Source organism: Ambystoma mexicanum, chromosome 9, assembly GCF_040938575.1.
Source record: "Ambystoma mexicanum isolate Mex_15411 chromosome 9, UKY_AmexF1_1, whole genome shotgun sequence".
In the NCBI taxonomy this organism is placed as follows: Eukaryota; Metazoa; Chordata; class Amphibia; order Caudata; family Ambystomatidae; genus Ambystoma; species Ambystoma mexicanum.
The window spans coordinates 474,872,728-474,891,647 of NC_090931.1; the positions used below are offsets into that span (position 1 = coordinate 474,872,728).

Here is an 18,920-nt window from a genome sequence, read left to right on the forward strand (position 1 = left end):
CCCAAAGATCCAAGCACGACCCATAGCTTTGATCTATCCACTTTATCAAAAGCCATGTGAAGGTCCATGAAAGGAAGATAGGGTGCCTCCTGTGGGATATATTGACCCACTCAGCTGTGCTTTACCACATCACTTTGCTGCATTTGTGCAAGACACAGCAAATGGCTCCTGTGCGTACCAGTATCTCAAAACTAAGTTTTTAAACAACCAAAAAGATGGATGCATCATCCTGCCACACACATTTCAGGTGTGTGTGGGGGGGGACAGGTGACACACTGCAGGAGCGTGCCAGTGTGCTCTGAGACATTTAACTGGAATTAAGTGAAAGAGGCAGCAGTGCTTTGCTGCAAAAGCTAAAAAATGTTTCACCTTTAAAAATGCAGCTTGGTGCAATATTCATCCATTCCTTATGAAACTACTATGGTTGAAAAGGCCCTTCCATGCCCAGAAGAGGTCACTGTGCCTCTGTAAAACTGGTCATAATTCTTGAATGAAAGGCCCAGTGAAAGTAGCTTAGAAAGGAATCAACAAGGATCTTTATTTTCACTAACACAGCAACGCGCATTCATTTTCTTTACAATGTAGCAAATAACAGCTGTCTTCAAAATAACTTTAACTATTTGAGCCTGGTAAGTTTCTTATACCAGTGTTCAGATAAAACGCATGCTTCAAAGAAACATGACTTTAGCTGCAAGGACATTGTGGAAATCTCAGTGAGCTGCCAAAACCGAATTAAAGAAAGAAATGTCAGCTTGCACCACGTGTGAAAATAGGCTGTTTACAAAATAAGGAAAAACGAATGCCTAGGTTTTAAAACAGTACACTGGTAAATAAAAGATGTACAGTCTTTAGAAATTAAAGGGGTTTGTCACTGGTGAGGATATATCACATGTGTAATTTGATGTAACAGGCTTATTTAATTCTGGTTTTAAGATCAAAAGTGAAAGATGTTAAACCCAGGGTGGCTTGAGTTACAAAGTCGAAAAACAGTTTTTCTCCCAAAAGGGCCATCTCTCTCAGCAGATCCTGCCAACCCACTGATACTTATAGGGTGGAATAGACTTTCGTTTCTGTTGGAACCCAGGACAATGCCGTTCTCAGGGAAGGAGGCCAGAGGTGTGAAAGACCCTAAAACTTCAATCATGCTGAAGGAACCCCTATCCTGCTTGAAAGGAAATACCAGTTGGTGTCAGCTGGAAAGATAAAAAAATGACAGACAGTGACTCCCATTTGTTCTAAAGACTATTCCATATGGTAGAAGGTAGTGACACCAAGGGGACAGAAATGGTGATATATGTGGAATTACAAGAAAAGCATCCATGTTGCAAATGTAAAATGTTGTACATATCTTCCTTATGAAATCCCCACTCATGTGTAAAGTTGTAGAATTTGGAGAAATGTAAATCCCACTGAAAAGTGCGAAAAACTGGTAGAGGAGCGAAACCAGGCCTCACGGACTGGGGGTTTGGATTGAAATGTGAGGGAAAAAATATGTAACCTGTGTATCTGATTTACTAAAAGGTTGCAATTGTGTAAACATGTGTTTGTGGCAAAATTAGATTTTAGTTCCAGTTACTCTGGGAGGTACTCTGGACACCCCATAAACATGACATCATTTTTCTGTGATCCAACCAGCAAAGAGCTAGGCAGAGACTTCTACCCTTGCCCAATCCTATTGTGAGAGGCGTGTGTAGTAAAGCCTGCCCCCGTCATATACGGTGATGATGTCACATGGCATTATAAATAAGAGCCCCTGACAACACACTGGACACACACTGATTCCCGATTTCCTGCCCGGCGTCCTGTCCTGTTCCTGCCTTCATCTTACATTTATTCATATAGACTCCAGATCCCAACCACAAGGCCAGACCTTGCTTATCCTGCTTCAGCTGGGCCTCATTTCTAAAATAATCCCAATAACTAAGGGAAACACTGTGGTGCTTTGGGAAGCATCCTGAACTAGCTTGCCACTCCCTGCATGCTGCTGCCATCCTGCTCTCCTGATGACCTATAGTATCCAGTAACCAGAATTGCCAGTCCAGAAGAACTATCCTTTGGTATCCAGTCCCTGCCCAGCTGACCCTGTCCCGCTGATTTTGTCCGGCTGCCCTGTGTTCGGCCAGATCCGTGTGGTGACCAGAACCGCTGACTGTAGAAAATCCAAACTAAAAGTGGACTGTGAGTATCAATAGGAACCAAAGAAAATCATAGTATACCTTGCCTTGTCCTTAGTTCCAATCTCTAAGTCATCTTACTAGAACTTGCATAACTCACTCAATTTACCAGTTAAAGACCTCATTTCACTTTCAGATTGTACCCAAGATCCATAGCTACACCCCAACTAAATCAGTGAATTTCACCCATTTTTATCAAAAACTGTTTGGTTAATTCCAGACGGGAATCGAATAATTTGCAAAATTTCCTACGTGTCTTTTTAATTATAAACTGTTTTAAATCTTCCATCCATTTTCGAATTATATGCTTTTGCTCAATCAATTGCTTGTTATTGCTAGTATATTTCCAGTGTTGCTCCAGTTAAGAATTGTACTTAGTTCAAGATTTTTACACACATTCATTGTTTGATTCAGCCTATTCTGAGTGTCATTTTAACACAGCAAGGGTTTCAAGTTTGTTTTTCTCTCTTGTTGAAGGGAGAAGGTTAGATTTGAATTCCGTTTCCAGACTCACAGTCCTAACTGCCTGCTGCTTCCTTATATCCATTCAGAAGTGATTATTTGTGGGTTGAGGGAATTTTGCAGGGGGAAATCCTAACTTGAGTGCCATCTTTCCCAAAATTCAAAAGTGTTTCTATTACCTGCTGTTTTCTATCTGTGTTGCTAAAGGGTCGAATTAAGTGCATTGCCTACCTTCCTATTTGTTATTGTCACCACATTGGTGATTTCTGACCCATATATTAACAAGTGTGCGATTTTCTTGAATTTCTAAATAAATAAATATTACCTTTACCAACCAGCCTGGTTCCTAGTCCATCGTGACTCAGGGTATTTAAAAAGGGTGTGTGATATGAATGGTATATCTCTCAAATATTGAATATATATATAACAAAATAAGCATTTCAGTTGTGCGCTGCATACTAGGCTGAGACCCAGGGTGTATCGCCTGATTGAAATCCTTAACACTCCCCTTTACAGAACATCGAACTGGCAAACAATAAATACAGGTTTAAACCCTGTTCCATGGTACCAAGCCCGGGTCGAAAGCCCAGCTGGATGTTCGAAAGCCCAGCTGGATGTCTGAAAATACAGCCCCCTTCGAAAGCCAAGACTCAATGTGGAACGCTTCCAAATATTTTGAAGGAGGGGTCTAGGAGGGATATGGGTCTATATAATGACGGACACATGGGATCTCCCTTTTTGAATATTGGAAAAATAATGGCTATTTTCCATGAGGGTGGGAAGTAGCCAGAATCCTGGCAAGCATTGTACACCAGTGTCAATGATTGGGCCCATCGATCAATATGATCCAAAAACAGGTCTTAAGGAATGACATCTGGGACAGGGGCCCGATTTCAGGCTTGAACCCTAATAGCCCGGGAAACCTCATCTATTTCCAGGCGTAGGGTAGTGCTGTTATTCCTCACTCCCTCTGAGGTACCTCTATCCCCAAATAGTGAGGCAAGGTGGGCCACCCCAGTTTCCGCCAGGACGTGCGTTCCCGTCGAACTTTGTCGGTTTATAAGGTGGTCCCCCCTTCACAAATTTCCAAAAGGCTTTTGAGTCATTTGCCTTAGAAGCTATTAGCTATTTCAAGGCATTCGGGAGTGTTTTTTTTAGCTGATGTACAGTGCGTATCGAACCATCCCCTCCTGCCTAAACTAGCTTTTTGAGTGCGCTGGACCACAAAGCCCTCTGTCAGAGCCCCCAATACATCAATAAAGCATTCCATTACCCTTTCTGAGTTGGCCTCATTCTTCCAAATTCCATCAATTTGCAAGGTTTTCCCTGCCAATATGCATAAATGCAGACCATGCTCCCAGATTCTCTCCCAATGAATTCTTCTTTTCGGGGTGGCTCCCACTTCAGCCAAATGTGCTGGGCCGTAAAGCGGGCCTGCCCCACCAACTAGCCTCCTCAATTTCAGAGCTATAGGATTGTGATCACTACTAGGATCCATCACTACTTCCAAACCAGATATATGTTCCGCGCGAATCCAGGGCCTATGCAAAAATAATATATTGTGGAAGAACCCAAATGGTTAAGGAAGGTCAAATTTCCCGGGATATCAGGTGTGAAGCGATCATTTACCAATCGCATCCCCCATTCTATAAGCCATTCACTACACTGAAGTCCCTTTGGACACACCCGGGAGTCTTTCATTACAGGTTTTGGAATATTCAGAGACAGATCTTCGAGGGGGTTGAAGTGGTCTCCTGGTAGTCTTGAGCCCATTCTGAGACTGAAATTCCCACACCATACAGACTAGTTAGCAGATACCCTTCTTAGATAATCATCCAGAAAGGCCTTTAATTTCCCTAACAGATTCCCCTCTGCCTTATGCGGGCTGTTATAAAAAAGTATAACCGCTGTGTATCAGAGAAAAGGGTTTTTATCAGAGTAAGGACCTATTTAATCCATGTTACCATATTTTATCTGTATTAACTTTTGTATAATTGTAGGGCAATTCTATTTCTGTGTTTTTATACTGGTATGAAATATCATTGTGAATACTGCTCTTTTAAGTGTTATATTCTGGAGTTTAATGGATGTATTAATCCGAATAAACATATTGAACTGTACACTGTACAATTCTTTTAGTGGGGAAAGGCGAGGACTACTACTTTTCTTCGGGAGTCAATAAAACAATAAATGAGCCTTAAATATGTGGAAATGCCATGGATATTTATTAATAAATATATGGTGCTATACTGTTTTAATGTAAAAAGCAGGAACTAAACGGAATCTGGAGAAGGCGGGTTACAGATTTGTATACATGAGTTATTTCATGTCTGACAAGCATACTTCAGTTTTAAAATGAGAAATAAAAAATTGTAATTTCAAGGGCTGTCTTATTCCCTTTAACATTTGTAAAAGTTTACAATATTTTTCACATGATACTTGAACCTTACATATTTGTTTGACATAAACGCATAAAAACAGATTTTAAGTCACATTGTTCAATCACTTTTGTAATGCCTTTTATTAAAAGGGAAATAGAAATGTGATATTTGGGTATCACTTAAGCACCATAGAATATAGGTGTTTTCAAGTACTTTTGAATCGCTTTCCTACTTTATGAGGATATTGGCCATTAGGAAATAAAGAACATACGTACATTTTTCTTGCTGATCGATTTGAGTTTTGGATTTACAGGAAAACCACTTAAGAAGGCCAAGAAACTTCAAGCCGACTTTCAGATTTAATAAATGTGCAACCTTCTGGGTAACCATCAGGTAAATTATTCTTATGCTAGTCTACACTACAATTTCATAACAAACGCACAGTATTCCGGCAAATGAAAAGTGCATATGCACGATGGATTTATTTAGTATAACTTGATTTACTTGTTTTATTATCTAACATGCCAAAAACGTTTTGCTCATCACAAGATTTTCAGGGCAATAGCATGACATTCAATATTCTCAGATTTCTTTGTGGTCCCCTATAGTTAAAGCAATATGTGAAAAACAGAAAACACCCAAGTAAGACTATTTCACATAACTAACTTGCTCCTAAATGCAGTCAACTACAAAGATTAATGAATGCTCTGCTTTACCATTAACGTCAACTATTATAACTTAACCAGCATGTAATTCTGTTTCCAGTTGAATATTTAAAAGCTGAATTAATGGTAAAACAGAACAGATTTTGATCATTGTAGTTGATTATAGCATTTAGGTAGAAGTTACTGATCATTTGGGTTGTTAGCTTGATGAAGTACAACACACAGAGTTCTTCAATGCAGGAAGTGAAACCTATGCAGGGGAAAGGTTGATAAATAACCCGAGCACAAGTTCTATAAAGTACATCACACAAACCTGATCTCTTTTCTTTGCCGTCTTGTTTTGGAATGCCTAGCCTGCTGTGTACATCAGTCACTGGTTCTCGGCGTGAAAGAGATCCAGTGTTTGGTGATTTGCTGATGTCTGGTGACCGTTCCCTCTTCCCCAATCTTTGCCGAACATCTGGAAATAAAGAGGGACAAGTCAAATACTATATGTCTCTAAGAGATATGGAGGAAAAAAGCAGTCCAGCTATCAACTGTACGCTCTGCTGGAAAAAATAAATGTGTATGACAGATAAGTGCAAAACTCACATTCAGTTTTTATTTTAAACCCAATAATTGTTCACTAAACAACATCATCAATGCCTCAATTCTCCTAAGGGGACACCCCCCCCCACACCTGGTCCTCTGCCCAATACTTGAGAAAGTGACCAAAGATCCTGACAGTCTGGCTTATATCCCATCTACATAAAGCCTCTTGTGCAGGATATAAGGACCTCACAACTCCCTGTCCACCTTCAGCCATGCAAAATATTGTACGAATGGTACCATTCTGAGATCTGACCCCACAGAGGGAATAAAACCACCCAAATGGGTGCAATGCACTAGTGCCTTGCAACACGTTCTAGCACTATATCATATGGTATCCTACCATTACATCGCAGCCCATTACTGCAAATTCAATTTCATCTCATTTATGTTTGCAGGTTTTGCTGCTATATAGAGGGTGAGATTTGGGTATGTACTAAGGTGGGGAGATGTGGGGGAGAGGCTGCAGGGGTTCTCCCCACATTTATCTGCAATGAAATGTGCAATGACAAATTTTGATAAAATAATGGATTCGATGTGATCACATAGATCCGTATCATATTACAGCACCTAGATGTATCCACATGAATCAAGGGGTGGCACCCTAAAATGGTTCACCTCATTTCTGCAGCAATGCTCCAGATCCCACCCCAGGCATTGCCTACCACGATCACCTGAGGGATTACCCAAGGAAATGTCAGATTACCTTTAACATAGCCCAGTTTCCTCTAGACTTCATGCACAACAGTTACAAAATTGGTTTACATCCATGGTGATGATAAACAGCTACATCTCCTCACAGAAAAATAATAGTAGTTAACGGTAGCAGCATACACCAAACTGTAGCAGACTGATAGTCATCTATTCCCTTCCATGAGACAACATGCTCGGTCTAAATTACTGCAAGTCAGAGGTACGTTTAAGTGTACTACAGATCCCTCTCATTCAATTATTTATGGATTTTGTGAAGTGGTTATACCACTTTTCTACCACTTCTAGGCACCAGAGGGGAAGGTGTGATGAGAGGGGAAAAAGCATGCACGGGGAACAGTGTTTGACAGGTCCCACCGCTGTAATGTTCCCTGCAGCCTGGAACCACTGCAGCAATCAGCATGGAGGTAAACTCCACTCCCTTGTAAATACTGGGGAAGGACAACTGCCATCTGAGGTTTCCCAGTTTGATGAAAGAGTATTCAGTGTTCTGTCTGAGAAGTTAACATTGGATTGGGCTTTGCCATTCAGGTGCTAAATTGATCGATAGAAGACTTCACTAGTTCCTATCCTTGCAGTATCAAGGCCCATCTTTCTGGAACAAGCTGTTACGCTCACCTAGTCTCTGCGGAGGCGTTGAGGCACGGTTGCAGCCCTCCCAGGAGTTAGATCACCTCCTTCTGGCTTCTCCCCCTGTGGACAAGCTGCGGTCGGCAACAATTGTCGGCACTGCTCCTTGTAAGTATGAATGATGAGCTCTCCGTCCTTCTACTTCTGGCAGGGGCGGTTGTTGATGGGATCTAGTTCCTTCACTGATCCCTGATGAGTAGTAGTCCAGTCCAGCTGCTACTATGCTCCTCCAGTTTGGTGGTGTTTCTAAATGTCTCTTGCCTTTTCCTCTCTTTCTGCTTTCTCTCCATGCCTCTTGCCTTTTCCCCTCCTTCTGCTTTCTCTCAATTGTGTTATTTTTTCCTGAATAACGTTCCTCCCCGCTTTCTTCCAAATAGATGGAAATGCGGCCCAACAGCTGCCGTGGAAGCGCGGAAAGTGGCCGGGCAGAAGATGGATGAAACCGCAATGTCCGACAACAGGTGAGTGATGGTTTAAGGAAAGCGCAAGGTTTGATGGTAGCGCAACCTTAAATTTAATGTCTGTTAAATGTCTAACTTTGCCTCTCGCTTTTATTTGCAGGTGCTGTGGTTGCGGGTGGAGCACGTTGTGCCGCGGTGCCAACAAGAAGATGTCTGCGCTCCGAGATGTTTGAAGGTGAGCCGCGGTGCCAAGAAGAAGTTTACAGATGAGAGCAGGATCCCCAGGTGGTAATGATGGAGGCAGATGACCGAACTTCCCAAGGCAAGTTGAATCCCAGGCGGCAGTGAGCTTTACGCTGCATGGAAGTGCAGAAAAACGCGAAGCATCTGCCTCAGGGATTGGAGCAACTTATATAGCTGTGCTCGTGGGCACGCCCAATAGGCTTGGCTTGCCTGCCACTGCTAGTGAGTCAGCACGTGTCAGGCAACCCAATAGCAGCAGCCCCACCCAAGAGTGCACATGGGGATGCTGTGAAGATGAAAGTTCCAACGTTAAATACACAGTGCACCAGAAAATGAGGTGCAATGTCCATAATAAAGGTCGTTTTTGACCCAAATGAGTGTCTCGTCTATTGTTCTTCATGAGCCTGGTGCCAAATGTGCCAGGTCTGTGTCCATCCGGGCCCCCTGTGTGTGTGACCCTGTAAGGTCTGTGCCCTTGGCCCGATGACCATTACACAAGCCCAGGTGACATCTCAGTTGACAGTTCGACCACAGACTGGAACAGGCCTTTTCATGGGGTATCAACTTCTGGCCTTCAGGTGCCCATCGGAATTCGTTTGGGGAGGACATTTCTAAGAGGATTGTGAGATTTGCAGCTGCAGTATTATGATGGGGAGGTGAGTGGTAGCTACTCTACTTAGCATTCAATTGGGGCTGTACAAGTATTTTCTGTATGCAACTGATTTGGAGTGCTATGGCCTGAGGCATACTATATTGTAGTTGCTGGTGTTTGATACAGTTTGGGGAGCACAACTGATAACTGCATAGTGGAAGATGTATGTAAAAGAAGAGCTTGTAGGGGTTTTTGACCCCACCTTTTGCTAATTTGAAGTTTGGAGATCAAAGGCTGGTGGAACTACTAATCATGAATGATGCAAAATGGACCCGGACTGACCAGTGTATTGTTTTATCTGTTATGCCACATTAAGACGGACAGGAGGAGGTAACAAACATATTCCATTGCCAAATCACTCTCAAAGTGATGCCCACTCCTCTTGTACAGAATAATGTTAATGAAGCTTATTACTGCAGTAAACTCCAGTGTGAGAATGAAGTTTACTGTGGGAGAGCTGCATTTGGCCAAGATCTGTTCTGCACAGAACACAAGGGTGGGGACCAGGAGCAGAGAAGGAAATTATCTTCCACCGGGGGGGATTGGGCATAGTCTGAAGAGCCCTGCTGTGACTGGATCAAACCCCTAGCTTTGACCATGGAGATGTCTTTGGAAGGGACATGAGAGGACAGTCTCCACCACATGAGAGTAGAATTAGTTTGTGGGTGAACAGTGGACATGGAATGTCTGAGGACCGATTAACTTTTAGAGATGCACAGTCACTGAATTTGTTGAAAGCTAGGGAAGGACAAGTCCTGAGGCCTATAAGCAGTGTGCCCAAGAGGGGTGTGTGTGCAAGACAAGCATCTGGTAAAGGTTAAGGTGCAAGGGGTGGGGTGGTCAGTGTTCCTGGGAACATTCTTTAGTGTCCATTCTAGATGACAATGGATCTGTATTTAAATTGACTATAATCTTTGCTTGCTGAAACACTGATGCTGGAAATGTGTTTCCCTTAGGTTTAAGCCTGAATGTGCTAAGACTGTGGGGTTTGAGTGGATCAGAGTCAGGGGGTGTAATAAACAGACTTCTGCTCGGGAGGAGTACAAGCATGATCAGAGGCTAAACGCCAACACAGCTCTCACACTTCTACAAACCAAGAGCCAACAGAATACTAAAGGTAAAACAGGCCCAGTTAAGAGATATATCCCCTTTCGCCTTTTGTGGCAAAGTGGGCAGAGGGAAGGCTATAGTCGTAGGCGTAGTGGGAATGTGGTTCGGTAGCTACCCAAACAGTGAAATATAACAGTCCAAAATAAAGGAATGTCCAGTCAAGGTTCTATAAAATATATACTGTAATCAAACACCATGTAGAATAACTCACTAGAAAGCAATGTAAAAACCCACCGCTGTAGAAAGAAAATAAAAAATGCAAAGATAGAAAAGATGCAGAACTCTGGGTAATGAGGCAGCGGGAGAAAAGGCGATTAAAAGACCACAATGTCCAAAAAGGATTTTGAGGCTGCAAAATGGATTAAAATGACCAAGCCAGTCTCAAGGGTCCAAAGATGGAACAAGGTGACAGTTTGCATTCAATAGTACCTTTTTGCAGTTCCTGATGGACCGCCAGCACTAAACCAGACTTCTTGGCACTGTTCAGAGATTAGGAGAGTGCAAAAGGCAGCAACAGAGGATCCTGGTGGTTCAAATGTGTATAACATTTCTTGAAACATAACTACAAGTAGTTCAACAGCAAAGAAACCACTAGGACCCTGGCTGTCTTGGCTCTCTTGGTGCTTTGAGTGCCAATGCAGGGCTCAGGACAAGATGAGTCCTTCTCATGCTCCTAAACAAAGGGGAGGCTGGCACAGAACTGCAGGGATCAGTGAACCGAGTGAGGTCCTGGGTACAGCTGTGCCTGGCAAAGAGGCGCGTCTTGCTCATGCAGCATGTCACTTCTCAGGTTGCTGCGAGTCCCACTCCAGGGACTTGGCGACAAGATGGTGTGGGGAACTCACAGTGGCAACAGTAAAGACAGACACAAGTGATCACAGTTCAAGGGTGTTTATTGAACAATGTTTGCAGGATGGAAAAACGCCTAAACTAAATCTAAGATGGGAGCAAGCGTCGACCATCAAATGAAAATAAGGCAGTCCTAGTGGCATCAAGTCAAAATAAAAGGGCCTATACTAAGAAACCTATTGCCAAACCTTCCAGCTAATACAAGAAGGGGTGCAGGATAGTTTACAAGAAAAGAAAGTAGTGTTCCCAAAAAATATGTCAGGATGAAGCAGTTTGGGTCTCTCTTCCCCCTTGTTTTAAACATGGAGTAAAGTGGGATCTTTGGAGCACAGTACAGTTTCGGGCTTCTCCAGCACAAGATGAATAATTCAGCTTTCCACACTCGAGATTTTAGCCATCAGAGCCATCGATGGCCAATTCTCGTTTCACTTGAAAGTCTCTTGCCTTCGATGGCGTGACATGTTCAAATAACAAAACAAAAGTTTAACAAATGAAAGTTTGCTTCCAATGTTCCCTGGGTGATGGGATCCTCCCTGGGTCCCCCTCTTCTGGGCTCTGACCCTTCTCAATTGTTTACCACAGTTTCACATAGGTTGATGGCTTCACCGCTGGGTCCCCCTCTTCCGGGCGCTGACCCTTCTCACATATCTCATTCCACAAATTGTAATGGCAGTTCTTTTCTCAATGAACTTTTGGGTGATAGCTTCACCCCTGGATCGCCCTCGGTCGGGCTCAAACCAGTCTTCTCTTCAGTGGGATTTCTATTTCCTTTGTTTCTTTCCTTTCACTGCAGGATTCACTTCCCTTTCTTCCACTTAGTTTGTGGATCAGTCTTTCGATTGTACAGGAATTTTGTTTGACCCTTTTTCTAATATGGGGCTCGACCAGAGTCTCTTGAGTTAGCACCCACGTGGTGCTGGTTTCCTCTTGCAACTGGTTTCCCCCTTTAGCACTTGTTACAGTTTCTTCACAGTTCATAGAACTTGGTTAAAAACTTGCCACTTTGCGATTCTTACTCAAAACAGCCCTGTCCTTATCGTTTTCCCTTTCGACTCACCGACTGTGATGAACTGCTGGGCTTTTCTTCTTCAGTGGAGTCAAGGTCTGTACCACGGTCGCAGGAGCTTCCCTTCGCTCCTGCTTATTGGCGTAGGCTTGCCCCGGGTACCGTTGACATCTGCAAGACACTTGTACTATTGTTTGCGGTCTTAGGCTCTCTTCCATGAAGGTTCCGCAGGTCTGGGGCGTAAATGGCAAGGACCCTTCTCTCCTCGCCAACCTCTCAATTCCTGCTGCCTTTCTCCTTCGATTGAACTGTTGTGCCTGCTTAGCCGTCGTCTCGTTGTGCTAGTACTGGGCGTTCTGGCTCCACCTTTTATCTCTCCGGGGGAAGAGAAAGGCCGTCAGGTGTGTGTGATTCTGATTAATTGCCTGACCCTTGTTTTGGGACATCTCAGGTAAATGGCTCTGGTGTTAGTCTGTTCTTTAGTGTGTTGTGCAAAAGTGTTGGAAAACGGGATGGGGGACGTGGTTTTGAATGTCCTGCATTGTAGGATGGGGAAAAGATGTTGAAAGAAGGGGGATACCGTGTCTCCCCCATCAGTGTCCCACTCCCACTCCCCGAGGACCCCCCATCCAGGTGATCGATCCTCACTGGTCCACCCGCAGGAACTGGATCCAATAGCGATGGTCATGTCTTGGCCAACTGGATGACAGATTCCCTGTGGGGCTAGCAAGGGATACACCTTCAGGTTTCTCACAATGGGTCCTTGTTCTTGGGCTCCCAAATACAGCTTGTTCTCGGGCTCGTAAACACGAGGGAGGCTGGCACACAACTGATGGGGGTCCTTCAACACAGCAAGGTCCTGTGGCTGGCAGAGAGGCAAAACTTCTTCCAGCAGCAGGTTCCACCCTGGGGATGGCAAGGGGACAGATCTTGCCTCTGCCTTGAAACGCCTGCTTTTACCTCACAAATGGGAGGACTCTGGAAAGGACTGCACTCCCAGCAGGGTCCGAACCAAATTTTCAAGGGTTGAGGTTATGTTATGGGGCATTTGTATAGCACCTTTTACCATTTGTATGATTCCAAAGCGCTGGTGGTTGAATGCCCTTGCGGACCGTAGTCCAGGTCAGTGGAGAGAGTAGTGTAGTAAATAGCGCTTGGGTGCACTTGGTATGTGTGCAGCCAGGACGGATTAAGTGGTGTGTAGCTGCATTGTAGTGCTAACTGTGGTGCGGTGGTTGAGAGAGATCAGTAGAAGGCCAACTGGGCTTGGGTAGGTGCATTCTGGCAGCTGTGGAGTTTGTGAATGGGATGATGTGTGCAGCTAGGCACGATATCCATGGGGCATAGCTGCTTTCTAAATACTGTTGAGGTGATGATGGAGGTATACAAGTATGTGTGCAGCTAGGTCTAATTAATTGAGGGGTATAGCTGCATGCTATTGTTTGTTTGTGGGGAGGAGAGAGTTAGCATATTGATGTGTCTGAGTGGATTAGAGGGAGACCCTGTTCCCGATGGCCTTCCAGTGCCTGTCGAAGTGACGGTGTCTCCCTTTGGGGTGCGTGGCTATTAGCCGAAGGTCATCCCTGTGCCTTGTTGGGTATGCAATTGCTTATTGGAGTACCGCTACATCCAGTTCAGTTCTATTGCTTATTGGAGTACCGCTACATCCAGTTCAGTTCTATCGGTCCTACCACTACATTCTAGAAATTATGGCTGGTGCTTGTGAGCCCGGTCCAGCATCAGAGTCTATGGTTATCCATGTGTCTTGTGTCTGCAATTGCATGTTGGTTGCAGCTTTTACGTGTGCAGTTGGATCAAGTTCTGTAGTAATAGACATACGTGTACATCTTAGATATGTTGGCTGGTACTCCGTGAACCCGAAGGTCCAGCATCTGGCCAGTCCTTGATTTTGATGTGTCTGACCGTTATAGTCAGACACAGCAAAATCAAGGACTGGCCAGATGCTGGACCTTCGGGTTCACGGAGTACCAGCCAACATATCTAAGATGTCCCTTGCATGTACTACCCTCGCCAGGTTTGTTGCCTGATTTCTAGAGCGTATTCTCTTCAGAATTGAACTAAAGTTACAGCATAAGTGCTATTGGATCCAAATGTTCGGGTCCCGGTTAATTGTTTACAGTAGGTGGTTGAGAAGTTCAAAAGATGATTCCAAGAAGTTGTGGGAGCCCTCCACCCCCTTTAAAAGTAAAAGTGGACAGGTGATCGAACTAAAGCTACCCTGCATTAATTGTCCAATCCCTTTTCTTGAAAGAAGTGGACTTTGCTCTTCTGGTAGGAGAGAGGCGAGAGAGATAAAATGGAAGAATTGTCCCCACAACAGTACACATCTCCCTGGCTACACTAATTCTGCCCCCTTCCGTTCTCAATAAAATCAAAGGCCATAGAAATGCAACACCATGGTGCGAGGCCTTTCACTTTGTTAATGGGTGTGCCCTTTGATTCCTGTTCCTATGTCATCCTACTGTGGAGTGGCTGTCCCTGGGGAAAGAGAGTTACCTACCCTTCCAAAGAGAGGCAATCGCCTAAGACTACAGCCCTTCCAGTGTCTTGTCTGGAACAAATACACATCTGCTTCCATAGCGGAGCCTGGCTCACAGGACAGGACTCATGTATGTAATCAAATTGCATGTGGCTGTAATGATCATATGTAGTGCCATGCACCATATCTTACCCCAAGCACAGCTTTATTCTTAGAGTTTAGCCTGCCACCATCACAGGCTACGTATGATCATCGTATTTTTAATACACGGGTGCATATCTTAAAGGAAGCGCGTCTTGCAGACTTTGCTGTCACTGCAGCTGTTACCTCTGAACCTGGTCTGTGCTACTGGTAGAGCAGGCAAAGCAAATAAGGATACTGATGCAGCATGACACAGATGCACACTATGCTTTTGGCATGGAGTTTATGAAAGGGGAATCTGATCAGCAGATTACCTTTTCAGAGATGGAATTACCAGCATCATTTTATTATTTAATAAAAATAAAAAAAGCCAGGACTTTCACACCCTTCTAGATGGCAATTCATCACAGGGGGACTGCTAGCGGTTTGCTCACTCCTCAGCATTTCGCAAGCCCAGAGAATACAGGTCCCGTGGAGACCTACAGACAGGCATGACCAACAGCTGAGGGGCACTTGGAACTGCAGGATGAGTCTGTCCAAACAGAGGGGGTACCTGATGCTGGCAGGACCACAGAACGTTCTACTTGTAGCTCTGCTACAACTGAGAAGTCTCATCAATGAGATGTAGTGCCGAGCAGAATCGCCCAGGAGCTCTTTTACCAGGGGATCTAGCCAAAAAGGGGTCTGGGGGGCTGCAACCAGGATAGGCCTAGAGATTGCATGGAACAGTCCGCTGAAGAGAATGATGTTTTTAAATGTATAGACGCAGAAAGCAGCCACACTCATCTGTGAGGGGCATGTGTAAAAGAGCAAGGTGACAGGTAAGCTTGATTAACATTCTGTTATTGGCCCTGGTAAAGTGGGGCCCGGCTTCAGAGGTGAATGCCTAGTGGAAGGGAGAGACAGGCCTATAGACTGAGGCAGCGGCTCGATGCTTAAGAAATGGCACATCCCGTTACAATTTCACACATTGGTGAAAACAAGTGAAGGATGGGACAAAAGTACATTTGTACCAAAGACAGGCAGTCCCGCTCTGTCAAGATTTTACACATTGCACCAAAAACAAAATGGTGAGTGTGAAGATTAATTTTCTAAATCAGCCCTGGTGGGAGGATTTCTGGAGGCCAACCTATTTATGGTGAACCGGGAAGACACAGAGGTTAGCCAACACCCAATCAAGGTAAGGTAGCTGAGCAGTCAAGGTTTAGGCTAAGGAAAAATGTGAGAGTGGTCTAGAGCTACAATGAATCCACACAGAGCAACATCAGTAGTTCAAATTAGACGCAAGTATATAAAAATATGGTTATTTATTAGGCCTTCGTTACACACAAAGGATATAAAAAACAAAGCTAAGTATTGTCACACAAAACCGTATAAAATATAATTTACACATTCACTATCAGGAGAATAGAATTGCATATGAATTAATTACCAGTGCACTACATTTCAGTAGTCGGATGCAAGGAAAATAGGCAGAACTCTTCAGAATCAACACAATAATAGCTCCCCTCAATCTTAAATCCAACCTTAAAATGATTTGGAACCTTGTGCCAAAAAAGTCACCAGTTTCAAAGTAGAACTTCTTCAGCCACATTTATACAGAAAGAAATCAGCGGGCTGTGGTGTGGTTATCAAAGTTTCCAAAGTTAGATAAAAGTTCAGTAAAGTTCAGGTGAGTACTCAACTCAATCCAACACTCTATAACAAGTCTGGGGAAGGATCCTTAACCCAGGTTTCACCACCAAAAGTCAGGTCAAATCGAGCTTGCTTGTGAGGTTTTCCGTATTCCACTTATGTAGATTCCAGACTTTGTCATAGGCTTGCTCTTCTGTTCTAGTTCCCACCACGAGAGTCATCTAGACAGCAGAGATACTTTGTAACAAAGGATTTTAGGTTCGGCCAATCGTAGTGTACAGGAATCGGTTAGGGACAGCTTCCAGCTAAAGACTCAAATGTAGACTTCTGCAGGAGAGACAGCCTCAAGACACCTCAGAGACACGAAGAAGACAAGATCAAACAAAAGGAACCATGGTCAGAGTATCGTACAGCACAAACAAAGGAGCAGTCCAAGCACAGCATCCCTTGGAGGGAGCGAGCCGAAAAATGCAAGAGCAGGCGACTTGTGGCACAATCTGGAGATGTGGAAAGTTCCAAAGCTCTGCTCAGTACAAAGACTGCAGTGAGGTAGCCCAAGAGAGAGCTGGTCAGTCTTCAGATTGGTCTAGGGACACTTCAAAAATCTCATCAGGCATGGATCGAGAGCAGAGGTCTGCGACTGGTTGTTCCCACCGGTCTGGGTGTCGACGCACCAAAAAGGGTCTTCTTGAGATGAGATCAGACAGATGAGCGGGGCTTCATCGGCCAATCACTGGAGTTGATGTTGGTCAGCTTCAGGGGTCACCCTTGGGTCATCAACAGGCTGCTTGTCGTTATAGAAGTCTTGGATCCAACGGTTATCTGATTACCAGTTGCAGGAGCCCTCCTTTTATCCTAGATTCATGCTGGGAGAAAGCCCAAGCCCACCAATGGTAAGGATCTGCACCATTAAAAACACCAGGGTTGTCCAATCGGTGACAACCACTGGCCACTGACAACCACTGGCCACCACACCTGCCTAGTGATAATACTATCAGGCACCAGAGGATGTGGATTTGGACTAGACAGTTGCAGAACCTTCCCTCTGGCTCAAACACACAAAGCCCCTTTGCCTGAAAAAGCCACAGCAGTACCCGGGAAATGGATTTCCATATAAGGCATTTCCTCACCTGAGAAGGCAGGAAGAAGGCCAAAGAACAATATAACCAAAGAACAAGTGAAAGATCTTGTGGCACAGCCATTTTAGGGCGCTAGCCAGTTTTAGTAGCCATTCGCAGTAAATGCAAATGTGCAGAAGAAAAGTAACACAAAATGATAACAATCCCACAGTTGCCAACAGCTTCTCTTAGGCACATTATCAAGTCATCAAAATGCAACTATATATAACATTCAAAGGATATAAAGTATCCCAACTGCACTTTACTGTAAGGTGATGTGTCAAATTGTAAACAATAGAAGAATTCACAAAGAGAGACATAGTATCCCAGTAATGACAGTCTTAAGGACAAGTCAGTTTGCCCAAAGGAATTAGCAAAACAGGCAAGGGCAGTAAAGCAGAAGGATTTACTGGCTTCCGAAAGTCAGGACAGGGTCCAAAAACAAGCAAAAAGAATGGCGTCCCATAGAAAACTATGAAGGGAAAGGTGCAACAAAAGTAATCTTTCCTAATAGTGAACATTGGTGAAGATTGTAGAGAGAAGTCACAAAGTATAATAAAAAGGTACTGGAAGCCACGAATAATGGCAGCTCTGTGCAAAGGTTTAAATATAGTGAGGCAAGGGATGGCCAATGCTACCAAGGACTGTGCACGAATGTTAGACGATATGGACCAGATTAGGAACCAGAGGGAGCAATAGAGGTAGAATGGTGTTTAACTTCAACAATGAAGAGCGCTAGGAAGTGAGATCAGGTGAGGCAGATGAGTGCAGAGCTGAAGATGATTTCCTAGATCTTAAGCAGAGATATCCTGATACGTAGGGTAAAAATTTGAAGTATGAGCCACTTCTCCTTGGCAGACACATTGCTAATCTTTTAACACTTTGAATCAGGAAGTCTTTCCAATTCTGGTTACCAGGAGAATGAATCCCTTCTCCTGGTATCTTTACTTCCCAGTTTCACACAACCTGGGGGAGTCTCTCCCTTCCTCTGGTCTTTCTTCGTCTTGCTCTGCCACAGTTCGCAACACCATGGGGAATGACCTCCTTACCTCGGCGTCTCTTGTATTTGGTTTCACAGTGCACAACACCAGGTGCAAAGACTGCCCCGACTTCTGTTATGCTCTAGTTTTGGGAGACCCGGTTCACTCTCTACAAGGTACAGCCACAAAGAAGATGGCCTTGGGTGGATCTTTTGTGGGTAATGGTACAACCCTAGTTACTCTATGGTTTACTTCAGGCAGACCTGGTTCACTTTCCTGCCGGGTTATGCCCCGAAGAGAGTTACTCTGGCTCTTCTTTTGTGGGTGCGGGTCTCTTACCCGCAGATGTGCTGTTTTCCCAGGGTTTCACTCCTCGCTCCCGCTCGGATGTGTTTGGAGTCCTGCACGACTCACTCACCAACCGTCCAAGCAACCCCAGTACCATTTGGGTTCTTGCTGGTTTTCTCCGGTAGGTCCGGGCTTCGGCGTTCCTCCAGTTTCTCTTGATCTCTGGCGGTCAGCGGTGGCTACAAAGCATGTAGTTTGTGTTGTCTCGGCCTGTCCTGCGTCTGCTTGTGTGTGTGCATCTGGAGGAGGACTGCTGGTACCCATTGGTTGACTGACTTGCTGAGGTGGACCTCTGTGTGGAATAGAGTACGCTGTAAGTACGAAAC

At 44.4% G+C, this 18,920-nt stretch overlaps 1 protein-coding gene across 2 annotated transcripts in view; it reads right to left on the bottom strand.

The window, feature by feature from the left end:
• Positions 1-18,920, bottom strand: part of NCBP3 (nuclear cap binding subunit 3) — a 552,095-nt gene that overhangs the window by 18,759 nt on the left and 514,416 nt on the right. For both annotated transcript variants that reach the window (XM_069615023.1, XM_069615024.1), the window contains one exon: positions 5,996-6,142. In XM_069615023.1, coding sequence (XP_069471124.1) covers positions 5,996-6,142 — 147 coding nt within the window. The remainder of the gene's footprint in view (positions 1-5,995; positions 6,143-18,920) is intronic.